The 17,710-nt window shown below is 34.6% G+C and overlaps 1 protein-coding gene across 1 annotated transcript; it reads right to left on the bottom strand.

Moving 5' to 3' along the window:
• Nucleotides 1-1,057: 1,057 nt before the first annotated feature.
• Nucleotides 1,058-16,796, bottom strand: LOC116048879 (thymic stromal cotransporter homolog). The gene is made up of 7 exons (XM_031298167.2): nt 16,135-16,796; nt 15,516-15,686; nt 14,645-14,860; nt 14,026-14,197; nt 2,758-2,841; nt 1,582-1,738; nt 1,058-1,440 (listed from the first exon to the last, which is right to left on the bottom strand). Exons 1-7 carry the CDS (start codon nt 16,612-16,614, stop codon nt 1,383-1,385), a joined length of 1,338 nt encoding a protein of 445 aa, XP_031154027.1. The 5' UTR covers nt 16,615-16,796; the 3' UTR covers nt 1,058-1,382.
• Nucleotides 16,797-17,710: the final 914 nt, after the last annotated feature.

Raw genomic sequence — 17,710 nt, forward strand, 5'->3', positions numbered from 1 at the left:
TCATAGTAATATTAAACCACATATATATATATAACAAATGAGTTAAAAGTGCTTTCCAACCAATTCAAAATGAACTGACCAAACACATAACTGTAAAAAAGCAACAAGACAAGTGAACAGAAAGCATATATGATAAAATGCATAAGTGAGTAAATATGTAAACACTTAAAAAAAAAAATTAAAATCATGAAAACACCAATGCCAAAAATATACCATTTTAACTTTCTCTGACCTGCAGGTTTACAAGTCAGCATGTAACTATTGTTGCACTCAGAAGTACTATACAGTGCATCTATTTTAATTTAAATCTATTAACAAAGTAGTTCTAATGTGGAAGAAAACAAGAGGTACTGTATGTGAGACCGTCAAATGGCCTCTGTGTTTGTGTGAGTTATGTGTTTGTCTGAATGTTTAGTCATTTGTTTTCCAATGACTGATGTGTGACTTGTACTGGAAATCTACAAACTAAAAGCATCAAGTCTGAATATAAATCAACAACTGAATGAGTGTAGTTTAGTATGAAAGATGTTCTATACTTACGTCTGAACATGCTCCAGTTTGAGCCGGTTCACACCCGGAAACTTGTTTAAATGTAATTTTAGTTCATTCTCCTTCTTTATGACGCATAATGAGACAAAGGGACTTTTCATGTCTGACACATTCAATGAAAAATCGACATTATGTTGAAATCACCAATCATTATGTTGGGTGTGTTGTTGAAGACATGACTTTGATTCAAACACATTTTACTGGCTGATGAATCCTATTGGTTGATAACGTTTGCCCGTAGAGCTGGGCAATATATTGATATTATATCGATATCGTGATATGAGACTAGATATCGTCTTAGATTTTGGATATCGTAATATCGTAACAAGTGTTGTCTTTTCCTGGTTTTAAAGGCTGCATTACAGTAAATTGATGTCATTTTCTGAACTTACCAGACTGTTCTAGCTGTTCTATTATTTGCCTTTCCCCACTTAGTCATTATATCCACAATACTGATGATTATTTATCAAAAATCTCATTGTGTAAATATTTTGTGAAAGCACCAATAGTCAACACTACAATATCGTTGCGGTATCGATATCGAGGTATTTGGTCAAAAATATCGTGATATTTGATTTTCTCCATATCGCCCAGCCCTATTTGCCCGTATCTCTGTCAAAAGTCCAATCATTCTAAACTTTTTGTCCATCCTGCTGTCTGTTCCTCCTGCAACAGCCAAAGCCTGCCAGAACTCCTCTCCTGCAGTCTCTAAATGTTTACCATTATAGGAAGTGAGATTAAAGGCACCGTTCTCCTTTTTGCCCATTTCAAGTCTTGCTTCCCGTCTGTCTCGTACCAACACTAACTCACTGCTGGCGGTGAAGTCTTTGCCCTCAGTTACCCTGAATCCTCATGTACTGTCGCTTCTGAGCTGATCTGCAGCCGACAATACTGGAGGGAGAAGAGAGGAAATGTTCTTGAGAAGACATGATGTGTTTTGCACTACAAAGTGCTTACATTGTAAATGGAATATTGAGCCCTAGGAATAGATGTTTTCACTCCCAGCAACATTATATATCATCCACATCATACCTGATGGGTATCATTCCCAGTACTGTAATGACGCTGGAGAGGGTGAAGACGAAGCCTGGGAACCAGTCCAGTGTTCTCTGATAGATCTTAGTAAAGGCTGGGATGTACGCCAGACCGGCAAACTTCAGAGCCAACTGCAGCGAGGTGAGAATGGTGCCTGGTGGGAAGGAGGACGGATAGGTCAAAGTGAGTGAGATTAGAAAACTGATATCTGTACTGTAAATATGAAGCTACAGCCTGCAGCCTGCTAGCTCAGCTTAGCATAAAGACTGGAAACAGGGGAGGCAACTAGCATGCTCTCATATATGTTTTTTGATTTCCACATTTGTAAGTGTGTGTGAACATGAATAGGGTCGAGGTTGCTAATGTGTGTGTGTGTGTGTGTGTGTGTGTGTGTGTGTGTTCGCATTGCGCTGATTTCCTTCTCTAATCATCAGTAACCAAGCGTGTGTGTGTGTGTGTGTGTGTGTGTGTGTGTGTGTGTGTGTGTGAAAAAGGGAAACATGGCACTCTAACCAGAGGCTTTTTACGATGCGTCATCTTTTTGGCTGTCGGGTAAGATATAATGACACAACTCTCATCACACAGCAATAAATGCACTAAACATGACAGATTGATAACAGCAGTGTGAGAGGATTAGTAAGGTTTTTTTTTTCCTTCTGACCTATCCATGAACTTTAGACAGTAAACTCGACTTTCAGGAAATGTCACGTTGTCATTCCTCCTATACTCACTAATGACATACTCTGATCCAGATCCACGATCTCACTATCAGTATTATAACACTACAATGTGTGCATTTTAGCTTCAACAACAACGCAAGGCTTTGTCAGGGATTGATTTACGTTGTGAGGGAAAAGGGAGAAAAAGTGAAGTGAGAATTGTTTTCTTTTCTTTATAAAGTAAGGTGAACTGACCCTTTATTAATACTTTAGAACTGTTAGCAGCAAGTTAAAGTTGTAAAGGCGTACATGTACTGCCCAACGCACTCTCCAGATTTCTTACTTGTATAATCAAATCAATATGTTGAAAGCATCAGTAGCAAGTGCATTACCCTGCTGCATTACCCTGCTGTGTATTTAATTGTTTTCACTGTTTAATCATCTCTACTGTTATAATTACTCATCTGTAGTGCTTTTACACACCTTCGCACACACACAGAGGTTGCATACTCACCACATGAGGATGCTGGAACCTGCTGTGAGAGCAGAGATCTGATGGTGGGCATCGGGATGAGAGCAAACAGATTGAGTACGCGAGCTGCGGACAAATTGAACGCTGGTTAATATTTTTCCTCCGCAAGGTTCTTTTGCACCCACCCCCGACAGCTACTGTTTTCTCTCTTTTCTATACTCTCACCATCTAAACAATCAGTTTTTTTACTTTACCATGTGCATGACAAAATATGACAATATGACATTTTGTTCCCATCTACCACTCCTTGCTTTAAAACGAGTTTTTTATTTTTTATTTTTTTATTTTATTTAACCTTTATTTAACCAGGTAGGCCGTTGAGAACAGGTTCTCATTTGCAACCGCGACCTGGCCAAGAAAAGCAGATGCGTGCAAGACAACATACAGTTTCACATTCAAAATAGTACAAGAATACAGCATACAATAGACATACTATACTATGACTTTCTGATCACTTTTTCCGACATACTATACTATGAATATTTCAACACTTTTTTTCGACATACTATACTATGACTTTCATCACTTTTTTCGACATACTATACTATGACTTTTTTATCACCTTTTTCGAGAGACTACACTATGACTTTTTTTGACATACTACACTATGACTTTTTTCGACATACTGTACTATGACTATTTTAAAACAGATTTTCTGGTATCATGGTGGTGCAACAGTCAGGCTTGCTGCAACTAGCTCCAAAATGTGAAACAGATTCTGTGGTTGGTGGTTCAAAACCTGGTTTCGGTGTTCTTCAAGATTTTATTCGACATACTATACTATGACTTTCATCACTTTCTTGGACATACTATTCTATGACTTTTTTACCACTTTTCTCGACTTACTATAATATGACTTTTTCAAAAAACTATGCTATGACTTTTTTTATGACTTTTTCGACATACTATACTATGAATATTTTAACACTTTTTTTCGACATACTATACTATGACTTTTTCATGACTTTTTTCGACATGACATTTTTTCGACATGCTATACTATGACTTTCAGGACATTTTTAAAAATACTACACTATGACATTTTTTTGAAAGATTATGTACTATAAATGTTTTGAAAATAGCTTCTCAGGTATTGTGGTGGTGCAGTGGTCTGCCTTGCTGCAATCACCTCCAAAATATGGAATCAGTTTCTATAGCTGCTGGTTGAAATCCCAGTCCTGACTAAACCTTGTTGTGAGAAGTTTGCAAGTTCTTCAAGATTTTCTTCGTCGTACTATACCAGGGGTGGCCAACCAGTTAGGTATAAAGAGCCACAAAAGAAACCTGTACCATAGCAAAAAGCCACACATGCACGTCCACACTACAACAGCAACAGTGACTTCCAGATCTGATGACAGTCATAATACATAGCAGTTTTCATAGTTTTTTTTTCTTACTTAGATTGACTCAGTGGGAAACCTGACAGTCTTTGTTATCCACAATCCTTTTCAGGTCTTGCTAGAACTCTGTTGTGGCCACTCGAAGCGACTCTTTCACTCGTTTGTCACTAAAGGGGCTTTCAAACAATCTGATTCAGCAGTGAAAGGGTTAACGAGGAAGGTGATCTGTGGCCGCTGTTTTTCCTCAGGTTGCAGAATCTGTCCTCAAAACTCTGCTGCATTATTTTCCATTTTAAAATAATTGGCAAATGTATTGGCAGTATTGGCAGATGCATTCAAATGTGTTTTTTTTTTTACTTATCTGAAATACTGTATGTTTCAGAAAAGTTAAAGACAACAATCAACCAATGACACAGCCCCCAGCCACACAGTAAGAGCCTCACAGGAGCAGGCAAAGAGCCGCATACGGCTCAAGAGCCACAGGTTCGCCACCCCTGTACTATACTATGACTTTCATAACTTTTTTCGACATACTATACTATGACTTTTTCAAACCTTTCTCGACTTACTATAATATGACTTTTCCGACATACTATACTATGACTTTTCGACATACTTTTTTTTTTCTCCACATGCTATACTATGACTTTTTTTTATCACCTTTTATGACATACTATACTATGACTTTTTATCACTTTTTTTGACATACTATGACTTTCATCACTTTTTTCGACATACCATACTATGACCTTTTTATGACTTTTTTCGACATACTAAACTATGACTTTTTTTTATCATACTATGACTATTTTAAAAGCGATTCTATAGTATTGATGGTATGTGGTCAGGCTTGCTACAACTAGCTCCAAAATGTGGAAATAGATTCTGTGGTTGCCAGTTCAAAACCTGGTCCTGACTAAGCTCTTGGTTTGCAAGTTCTTCAAGATTTTCTTCGACATACTATACTATGACTTTCATCACGTTTTTCGACATACTATACTATGACTTTTTTCGACATACTATACTATGACCTTTTTATCACTTTTTTCAACATACTATACTATGGCTTTTTTAATCACCTTTTTTGACATACTGTACAATTACTTTTTTATAACTTTTTTCAGCATGCTATACTATGACTTTTTATCGCTGTTTTCGACATACTATACTATGACTTTTGTATCACTTTTTTCAACATACTATACTATGGCTTTTTTAATCACCTTTTTTGACATACTGTACAATTACTTTTTTATAACTTTTTTCAGCATGCTATACTATGACTTTTTATCGCTGTTTTCGACATACTATACTATGACTTTTTTATCACTTTTTTTGACATACCATACTATGACCTTTTTATCACTTTTTTCGACATACTAAACTATGACTTTTTTTAACATACTATGACTATTTTAAAAGTGATTCTATAGTATTGTGATGGTGCAGTGGTCAGGCTTGCTACAACTAGCTCCAAAATGTGGAAATAGATTCTGTGGTTGCCAATTCAAAACCTGGTCCTGACCAAGCTTTTGGTTTGCAAGTTCTTCAAGATTTTCTTCGACATACTATACTATGACTTTCATCACGTTTTTCGACATACTATACTATGACTTTTTTCGACATACTATACTATGACTTTTTTTGACATACTATACTATGACTTTTTTCGACATACATACTATGACCTTTTTATCACTTTTTTCAACATACTATACTATGGCTTTTTTAATCACCTTTTTTGATATACTGTACAATTACTTTTTTATAACTTTTTTCAGCATGCTATACTATGACTTTTTATCGCTGTTTTCGACATACAATACTATGACTTTTTTATCACTTTTTTCGACATACTATACTATGACTTCTTTATCACTTTTTTTGACATACTATAATATGATTTTCATCACTTTTTTCGACATACCATACTATGACCTTTTTATGACTTTTTTCGACATACTAAACTATGACTTTTTTTAACATACTATGACTATTTTAAAAGAGCTTCTATAGTATTGTGATGGTGCAGTGGTCAGACTTGCTGCAACTAGCTCCAAAATGGCGAAATAGACTCTGTGGTTGCCAGTTCAAAACCTAGTCCTGACCAAGCTTTTGGTTTGCAAGTTCTTCAAGATTTTCTTTGACATACTATACTATGACTTTCATCACGTTTTTCGACATACCATACTATGACTTTTTTATGACTTTTTTCGACATACTAAACTATGACTTTTTTTTAACATACTATGACTATTTTAAAAGTGACTCTATAGTATTGTGATGGTTCAGTGGTCAGGCTTGCTGCAACTAGCTCCAAAATGTGGAAATAGATTCTGTGGTTGCTAGATCAAAACCTCGTCCTGACCAAGCTTTTGGTTTGCAAGTTCTTCAAGATTTTCTTTGACATACTATACTATGACTTTCATCACTTTTTTCGACATACTATACTATGACCTTTTTATGACTTTTTTCGACATACTAAACTATGACTTTTTTTAACATACTATGACTATTTTAAAAGCGATTCTATAGTATTGATGGTATGTGGTCAGGCTTGCTACAACTAGCTCCAAAATGTAGAAATAGATTCTGTGGTTGCCAGTTCAAAACCTGGTCCTGACTAAGCTCTTGGTTTGCAAGTTCTTCAAGATTTTCTTCGACATACTATACTATGACTTTCATCACGTTTTTCGACATACTATACTATGACTTTTTTCGACATACTATACTATGACCTTTTTATCACTTTTTTCAACATACTATACTATGGCTTTTTTAATCACCTTTTTTGACATACTGTACAATTACTTTTTTATAACTTTTTTCAGCATGCTATACTATGACTTTTTATCGCTGTTTTCGACATACTATACTATGACTTTTGTATCACTTTTTTCAACATACTATACTATGGCTTTTTTAATCACCTTTTTTGACATACTGTACAATTACTTTTTTATAACTTTTTTCAGCATGCTATACTATGACTTTTTATCGCTGTTTTCGACATACTATACTATGACTTTTTTATCACTTTTTTCGACATACTATACTATGACTTTTTTATCACTTTTTTTGACATACCATACTATGACCTTTTTATCACTTTTTTCGACATACTAAACTATGACTTTTTTTAACATACTATGACTATTTTAAAAGTGATTCTACAGTATTGTGATGGTGCAGTGGTCAGGCTTGCTACAACTAGCTCCAAAATGTGGAAATAGATTCTGTGGTTGCCAATTCAAAACCTGGTCCTGACCAAGCTTTTGGTTTGCAAGTTCTTCAAGATTTTCTTCGACATACTATACTATGACTTTCATCACGTTTTTCGACATACTATACTATGACTTTTTTCGACATACTATACTATGACTTTTTTTGACATACTATACTATGACTTTTTTCGACATACATACTATGACCTTTTTATCACTTTTTTCAACATACTATACTATGGCTTTTTTAATCACCTTTTTTGATATACTGTACAATTACTTTTTTATAACTTTTTTCAGCATGCTATACTATGACTTTTTATCGCTGTTTTCGACATACAATACTATGACTTTTTTATCACTTTTTTCGACATACTATACTATGACTTCTTTATCACTTTTTTTGACATACTATAATATGATTTTCATCACTTTTTTCGACATACCATACTATGACCTTTTTATGACTTTTTTCGACATACTAAACTATGACTTTTTTTAACATACTATGACTATTTTAAAAGAGCTTCTATAGTATTGTGATGGTGCAGTGGTCAGACTTGCTGCAACTAGCTCCAAAATGGCGAAATAGACTCTGTGGTTGCCAGTTCAAAACCTAGTCCTGACCAAGCTTTTGGTTTGCAAGTTCTTCAAGATTTTCTTTGACATACTATACTATGACTTTCATCACTTTTTTCGACATACTATACTATGACCTTTTTATGACTTTTTTCGACATACTAAACTATGACTTTTTTTAACATACTATGACTTTCATCACGTTTTTCGACATACCATACTATGACTTTTTTATGACTTTTTTCGACATACTAAACTATGACTTTTTTTTAACATACTATGACTATTTTAAAAGTGACTCTATAGTATTGTGATGGTTCAGTGGTCAGGCTTGCTGCAACTAGCTCCAAAATTGTGGAAATAGATTCTGTGGTTGCTAGATCAAAACCTCGTCCTGACCAAGCTTTTGGTTTGCAAGTTCTTCAAGATTTTCTTTGACATACTATACTATGACTTTCATCACTTTTTTCGACATACTATACTATGACCTTTTTATGACTTTTTTCGACATACTAAACTATGACTTTTTTTAACATACTATGACTATTTTAAAAGCGATTCTATAGTATTGATGGTATGTGGTCAGGCTTGCTACAACTAGCTCCAAAATGTAGAAATAGATTCTGTGGTTGCCAGTTCAAAACCTGGTCCTGACTAAGCTTTTGGTTTGCAAGTTCTTCAAGATTTTCTTCGACATACTATACTATGACTTTCATCACGTTTTTTGACATACTATACTATGACTTTTTTCGACATACTATACTATGACCTTTTTATCACTTTTTTCAACATACTATACTATGGCTTTTTTAATCACCTTTTTTGACATACTGTACAATTACTTTTTTATAACTTTTTTCAGCATGCTATACTATGACTTTTTATCGCTGTTTTCGACATACTATACTATGACTTTTTTATCACTTTTTTTGACATACTATACTATGACTTTTTATCACTTTTTTCGACATACTGTACTATGACTTTCATCACTTTCTTCGACATACTATTCTATGACTTTTTTATCACTTTTCTCGACTTACTATAATATGACTTTTTCGATATACTATGACCTATCTTTTTGATGTTGCCTTTCTTTAAATAACTGTTAATTTCTTATACTGAAGTTGCATTGTTGACACTGTATGACAATTTATACAAGCATATAAAGAGAAATGTTATCTGCTTTTATATATTTAACTGTTTTAACTGCTCTTCAATGTTTAATTTCTTATACTGCACTGTAATTTTATTCTCGTATTTTATCTGTTTTAAATTGTTTAATCTGTTTTCATGTAAAGCACTTTGAATTGCCCTGTTGCTGAAATGTGCTATACAAATAAAGCTGCCTTGCCTGCCTTGCCTATGACTTTTTCATGACTTTTTTCGACATACTATACTATGACTTTTTATCACTTTTGTCGACATACTATGACTTTATTATCAATTTTTTGGACATACTATACTATGACTTTTTATCACTTTTGTCGACATACTATACTATGACTTTTCATCACTTTTTTCGACATACTACACTATGACTTTTTTATCACTTTTTTCGACATACTATACTATGACTTTTTTATCATTTTTTCGACATACTATACTATGACTTTTTTATCACTTTTTTCGACATACTATACTATGACTTTTTTATCACTTTTTTCGACATACTATACTATGACTTTTTTATCACTTTTTTCGACATACTACACTATGACTTTTTTATCACTTTTTTCGACATACTACACTATGACTTTTTTATCACTTTTTTCGACATACTATACTATGACTTTTTTATCATTTTTTCGACATACTATACTATGACTTTTTTCGACATACTATACTATGACATTTCATCACTTTCTTCGAAATACTATTCTATGACTTTTTTATCACTTTTCTCGATTTTTTATAATATGACTTTTTCGACATACTATACTATGACTTTTCTAGGACATTTTTAGACATACTATACTATGATATTTTTATGACATACTATACTATGACTTTCTTATCACTTTTTTCGACATACTATGACTTTTTTATAACTTTTATCACATACTATACTATGACTTTTTTATAACTTTTTTCGACATACTATACTATGACTTTTTTCGACATACTATACTGTGACTTTTTTATCACCTTTTTCGAGATAATATACTATGACTTTTTTCGACATACTATACTATGACATTACATTACATTACGTGTCATTTAGCTGACGCTTTTATCCAAAGCGACTTACAATTGCTAAACATGTCAGAGGTCACACGCCTCTGGAGCAACTAGGGGTTAAGTGTCTTGCTCAGGGACACATGGGTTGATGTTGCGCAGTGGGAATCGAACCCAGGTCTCCCACACCAGAGGCATGTGTTATATATATTTTTATTATATTTTTTCGACATACTGTACTATGACTTTTTATCACTTTTTTTGACATACTATACTATGACTTTTTTCGACGTACTATACTATGACTTTTTATCACTTTTGTCGACATACTATACTATGACTTTTTATCACTTTTGTCGACATACTATACTATGACTTTTTTATCACTTTTTTTGACATACTATACTATGACTTTTTTCGACATACTATACTATGACTTTTTATCACTTTTGTCGACATACTATACTATGACTTTTTATCACTTTTGTCGACATACTATACTATGACTTTTTTATCACTTTTTTCGACATACTATACTATGACTTTTTTATCACTTTTTTTCGACATACTGTACTATGACTTTCATCACTTTCTTCGACATACTATACTATGACTTTTTTATAACTTTTTTCGACATACTATACTATGACTTTTTTATAACTTTCTTCGACATACTATACTATGACTTTTTTATAACTTTTTTCGACATACTATACTATGACTTTTTTCGACATACTATACTGTGACTTTTTTATCACCTTTTTCGAGATAATATACTATGACTTTTTTCGACATACTATACTATGACCTTTTTCGACATACTGTACTATGACTTTTTATCACTTTTTTCGACATACTATACTATGACTTTTTATCACTTTTTTTGACATACTATACTATGACTTTTTTCGACATACTATACTATGACTTTTTTATCACCTTTTTCGAGATAATATACTATGACTTTTTTCGACATACTATACTATGACTTTTTTATAACTTTTTTCGACATACTATACTATGACTTTTTTCGACATACTATACTGTGACTTTTTTATCACCTTTTTCGAGATAATATACTATGACTTTTTCGACATACTATACTATGACTTTTTATCACTTTTTTCGACATACTATACTATGACTTTTTATCACTTTTTTCGACATACTATACTATGACTTTTTATCACTTTTTTTGACATACTATACTATGACTTTTTTCGACATACTATACTATGACTTTTTTATCACTTTTTTCGACATACTATACTATGACTTTTTAATCACTTTTTTTCAACATACTGTACTATGACTTTCATCACTTTCTTCGACATACTATTCTATGACTTTTTTTTATCACTTTTCTCGACTTACTATAATATGACTTTTTCGATATACTATGACCTATCTTTTTGATGTTGCCTTTCTTTATATAACTGTTCATTTCTTATACTGAAGTTGCATTGTTGACACTGTATGACAATTTATATAAGCATATAAAGAGAAATGTTATCTGCTTTTATATATTTAACTGTTTTAACTGCTCTTCAATGTTTAATTTCTTATACTGCACTGTAATTTTATTCTCGTATTTTATCTGTTTTAAATTGTTTAATCTGTTTTCATGTAAAGCACTTTGAATTGCCCTGTTGCTGAAATGTGCTATACAAATAAAGCTGCCTTGCCTGCCTTGCCTATGACTTTTTCATGACTTTTTTTCAACACGCTATACTATGACTTTTTCAGGACATTTTTAAAAATACTATGTAGAAAAAAATGTAGAAACAGTTTCTGTAGCTGCTGGTTCAACTCCCAGTCCTGACTAAACCTTGTTGTGAGGAGTTTGCAAGTTTGTCAAGATTTTCTTCGTCATACTATACTATGACTTTTTCAAACCTTTCTCGACTTACTATAATATGACTTTTTCGACATACTATACTATGACTTTTCTAGGACATTATTAGACATACTATACTATGATATTTCTATGACATACTATACTATGACTTTCTTATCACTTTTTTCGACATACTATACTATGACTTTTTTATAACTTTTTTCGACATACTATACTATGACTTTTTTTGACATACTATACTATGACTTTTTCGACAAACTGTACTATGACTTTTTTATAATTTTTTCGACATACTATACTATGACATTTCATCACTTTTTTCGACATATACTATGACTTTTTTCGACATTTGTGACTTTTTCAAACCTTTCTCGACTTACTATAATATGACTTTTTCGACATACTATACTATGACTTTTCTAGGACATTATTAGACATACTATACTATGATATTTTTATGACATACTATACTATGACTTTCTTATCACTTTTTTCGACATACTATACTATGACTTTTTTATAACTTTTTTCGACATAATATACTATGACTTTTTTTGACATACTATACTATGACTTTTTCGACATACTGTACTATGACTTTTTTATAATTTTTACGACATGCTATACTATGACATTTCATCACTTTTTTCGACATATTATACTATGACTTTTTTCGACATACTATACTATGACATTTCATCACTTTCTTCGAAATACTATTCTATGACTTTTTTATCACTTTTCTCGACTTTTTATAATATGACTTTTTCGACATACTATACTATGACTTTTCTAGGACATTTTTAGACATACTATACTATGATATTTTTATGACATACTATATTATGACTTTCTTATCACTTTTTTCGACATACTATATACTATGACTTTTTTCGACATACTATACTATGACTTTTTTCGACATACTGTACTATGACTTTTTATCACTTTTTTCGACATACTATACTATGATTTTTTCGACATACTATACTATGACTTTTTTATCACTTTTTTCGACATACTATACTATGACTTTTCATCACTTTTTTCGACATACTATACTATGACTTTTTATCACTTTTTTCGACATACTATACTATGACTTTTTATCACTTTTTTCGACATACTACACTATGACTTTTTTATCACTTTTTTCGACATACTATACTATGACTTTCATCGCTTTCTTCGAAAATACTATTGATGATTTTTTTATCACTTTTCTCGACTTTTTATAATATGACTTTTTCGACATACTATACTATGACTTTTCTAGGACATTTTTAGACATACTATACTATGATATTTTTATGACATACTATACTATGACTTTTTTATCACTTTTTTCGACATACTATACTATGACTTTTTTCGACATACTATACTATGACTTTTTTCGACATACTATACTATGACTTTTTTATCACCTTTTTCGAGATACTATACTATGACTTTTTTCGACATACTGTACTATGACTTTTTATCACTTTTTTCGACATACTATACTATGACTTTTTCGACATACTGTACTATGGCTTTTTTATTATTTTTTCGACATACTATACTATGACTTTTTATCACTTTTTTCAACATACTAAACTATGACTTTCATCACTTTCTTCGACATACTATTCTATGACTTTTCTCGACTTACTATAATATGACTTTTTTCGACATACTATACTATGACTTTTTATCACTTTTTTCGACATACTGTACTATGACTTTTGTATAACTTTTTTCGACATACTATATACTATGACTTTTTTCGACATACTATACTATGACCTTTTTATCACTTTTTTATGCTTAAAATGTCGCTTCTTGACCTATAAAAAAGGCACTTACTGAACTGTACAATTTTAAAAAAGGAATATATTTTCTAATTTCTCCTTTGTATGTCGAACAAAGTGATGACTTTTTTTCATCATTTTTTTCGACATATTACACTGACCTTTTAATCTCTTAATTTTCATGTTAGTTTAGAAGTTATCTGTTGTAGTTAGAGGGTAAAAATGTCCATTAGTCATGATCCACCACAAGTGGATCATTCCTGAGTCAAGATGCTTACCGATGTAGAACATGTAGGTGGCTGTCACAAAGGACATGAAGTAAATTCCTGAGGCGAACGACAGCATGCCGATCAGGATGAGCGTCACGTCGCTGACGCAGCGACGAAACACCATGACGCCAACGAAACTGGTGAGAAAAATCATGAAGCCTGCTGCGTTCCCATAACCCACCTGGACAAAGAGAGAGAAAGCGAAACAAAGGAAAATCATGTGATTGGACAGCAAACAAGAAAATGAGTGAAATAAAGAGAAAATGAGAGAAAGTAAAATTAAAAGTGAGACAAAATAAAGTGAATATGCACTATAGTCTACTGTACATAAAAAACACACAATGCATATATGAATCTACTGTATGCAGCTTCTTACATTACAATAAGTCACATTCAATTGCGCAACCAAAGCAGCATGTGTAAGTGAAACTAACAATTCAGTCTAAATAATTAATGTGAAAATTTCTGGCAGCAAATGTTTATACATTTCCGCTGATTATATTTTACCTTACTGCCTAACAATTTTCTTGAATTTTAAATCAGCAAAAAACCTATTGTTTTATCTTTCATGCATCAAAGTCACAAATACAATACCTAAATACCAACATAAAACAGAGCAAAATGTCACCTGAGTGGCGCTCCAGTTGAGTGGCTCTTTCACCACAAAACTGCCCAGTATGTCTATGGCTCCACCCACTGCAGAGTTGTACAACATAGCAGCTGCAAACAGCAGCACCACATTCACCATGTCTTTCCCAAGAGGAGCCTCCGCAGGGGCTTCACTGTAGGCGGGAGGAATGAGGTGGCAATTGTCCTCTGGCTCTGTGTTGGGTACTTGTTTCACCTTAAATTAAGATGGACACACACACACACACACACACACACACACACACACACATATTTAACATCTGCATGAGCTGTATTATAGCTATATTATATAGCTATTGTGGTAACTTTAGTAAACATTTGGGCTGCATTAGGGAATAAAAGAAGAAAATGTTTTTGTTCTAAATGATTTTTTTTAAATACACAGTTTACAAGAGTGAGTTTATTCCGGTGTCTGTATCCTTTCTATTTGTGCCTCTTCAGTTTCACAGTATATACAACAGCCTTCAATAAACGTTTTTGAGTTTTGATACATGGAGGTAAACAGCACCTGCATACCCAATTTCAATAATGCGTCCCATGACAATTATTCCTTACATGACATACAAGGAAACTGGTTAGGTGATTTGTCATCTGCCCAAAGTATTTTCAAAGGTGGGGCAAGGTTGAGTGACAATAGTGAAGCAGTTCTCAGACTCTGGCTAGCTAAGATAAATGTTTCAGATATAGTATGGAATTGCTGTGTATAGCAAAAAGCTAGGACAGGAAGTAGTTATTTAACTACAGAAAGTTATTCACTTTATCTTTTCGGAACAGGAAACAAAGGAATAATTTATCCAAATGACTAGATTAGAAACACACACACACACACACACACACACACACACACTGACCTGCAGCAGGAATATGGAGTGTATGAGGCAGAGCAGGTGCAGCAGTGCGCTCACAGTGAGCAGGACGATCCCATGTTTCAAACTGAAGCTGTACAGCAGGAACAGATGACCCGACACCAGGCTGCCCACCAGACCTGCTGCCCCATACAGCAGCTCCACTTTCATCATCACCTGCACGGGACATGGACACACATTACTTCTTTCAAAAGTTGATGCCTTCCTGACTAACTAAAACTTTAAGAACATGTATTTTGATATATAATGTTTCATATTCTTGGTTAGGTTTAAGCCAATTATTTTTATGCATTTGTCAAGGGCTGGGATGACATGCCAGTATTAGGTGTAAGGCATTTTGGAAAGTTTTTTTTTTTTTTTCCAACAGAGGGTTATATTTTGTAACCAAACATTATCACTAAAGTTGCCCTATAATAAATGCAGCCTTACAATTAGCCTAATAAAGTAGCCAATAGGCTACCTTTGTTGTATAATTATATTATTATTTAGGATGTTATAGTGTATAACTATATTGGAAAAGTAGACTACACTTAATGTAAGACTTCTGCAAGTAGCCTAATAGTACTATGAAGTAAAGCTCGGAATCCTAACTGAGAGCACCGACCTTAGACCGGTCAGTCGCAGTGGAGCCGAGCGACGCCAGGGTCATCACGCCTGGCCAGTAGGCGCAGAAGCCGCCGGACAGCCCGAAGACAACCGCCGCGCCGAACATCACCTCCAAGGGGAGCCGAAAGACGACCACCAGGAGCAGGGCGAGCCTGGACAGTAGGTACCCGCTCATAGGCACCACGATGGGAGCTCTCCTCCAGCCGCGGTCGCCTAACCTGGCCAGGAGCAGCGCAGGGAGGATCGGCAGCAGCCTGATGATGAGGTTGTAGGCCATGTAGAAGTCCGTTATGGCTTTCTGCTGGCTGTCCTCCCGGGACAGGTGGGCATCCGGGTAGGTGGCGTTAACACTCCGGTCCTTGACCACCATCAGCAGGGCGGTTTCGAAGAGAGTGCTGCCCAGCTGCTCAAGCACGACAACCGGCTCTATCTGCCGGAGCACCGTGAAGCCTGTTTGACACAGGCTCGACAGGACCATGATTACACTTTTAATCACAACCTTAAAACTTCCTTATTAAACTTCAAGTCAAAATCAGACTGAATGTGAACAAATACAAAAGTCGACAACGCAGCTGCTAAAGTTATTCAGATGTAGCCTAGTGAAGGACGTTTCTTCCTCAGAGTCACAAGTGTGTCTGTTTTTGAAATAAAAGCTCCGAGGGAGAAAATAAACATTTCTCACGCCCACTTCCTCCTCCTCACAGCATGATGAAACGGAGACATATATGTGTGTGTGTGTGTGTGTGTGTGTGTGTGTGTGTGTGTGTGTGTGTGTGTGTGTGTGTGTGTGTGTGTGTGTTCTTGTTTAACTATATTCGTGGGGTCCAAAAACGGGGAATACAGTATAGTCCACTTGTGGGGTCCCGACAACTTTGTGGGGCCAAAATGCTGGACCCCACAACTTTAAAGGGCTGTTTGAGGGTTAAGACTTGGTTTTAGGATTAGGGTTAGAATTAGGTTATGGTTAGGGTTAGGGTAAGGGTTAAGGTTAGGCATTTAGTTGTGATGGTTAAAGGTCCCATGACATGGCTCTTTGGATGCTTTTATATAGGCCTCAGTGGTCCCCTAATACTGTATCTACTGTACTGTAAGTCTCTTTCCCAAAATCCAGCCTTGGTGCAGAATTACAGCCACTAGAGCCAGTCCCACAATGAGCTTTCCTTAGGATGTGCCATTTCTGTGTCTGTAGCTATTGAGGAGAGAGAGGGGAGGGGGGGGGGGGGGGCAAGGTGGAGAGTGGGGGTGTGGCCTTGACCAACTGCCACTTTGCTCGTTTGAAAGCCATGATGTCTCTCTCTCTCTCTCATGGGTGGGCCAAATTCTCTCCTTATGACCTCATAAGGAGCAGATTCCAGATCGGCCCATCTGAGCTTTCATTTTCTCAAAGGCAGAGCAGGATACCCAGGGCTTGGTTTACACCTATCGCCATTTCTAGCCACTGGGGGACCATAGGCAGGCTGGGGGAACTCACATTAATGTTAAAAAACCTCATAAAATGAAATTGTCATGCCATGGGACCTTTAAGGTTAGGGTAAGGGGCTAGGGAATGCATTATGTCAATGAGGGGTCCCCAC

This window comes from Sander lucioperca, chromosome 1, assembly GCF_008315115.2.
Source record: "Sander lucioperca isolate FBNREF2018 chromosome 1, SLUC_FBN_1.2, whole genome shotgun sequence".
NCBI classification, from domain to species: domain Eukaryota; kingdom Metazoa; phylum Chordata; class Actinopteri; order Perciformes; family Percidae; genus Sander; species Sander lucioperca.

Coding starts and splice junctions, on each gene's coding strand:
- LOC116048879 (XM_031298167.2), bottom strand. CDS start 16,614: ATGGTCCTGTCGAGCCTGTGTCAAACAGGCTTCACGGTGCTCCGGCAG. Junction 2,842..14,025: donor CACCTACATGTTCTACATCG/GTAAGCATCTTG, acceptor ATTTGTCCGCAG/CTCGCGTACTCAATCTGTTT. Junction 1,441..1,581: donor CTGGGAATGATACCCATCAG/GTATGATGTGGA, acceptor TTCTCCCTCCAG/TATTGTCGGCTGCAGATCAG.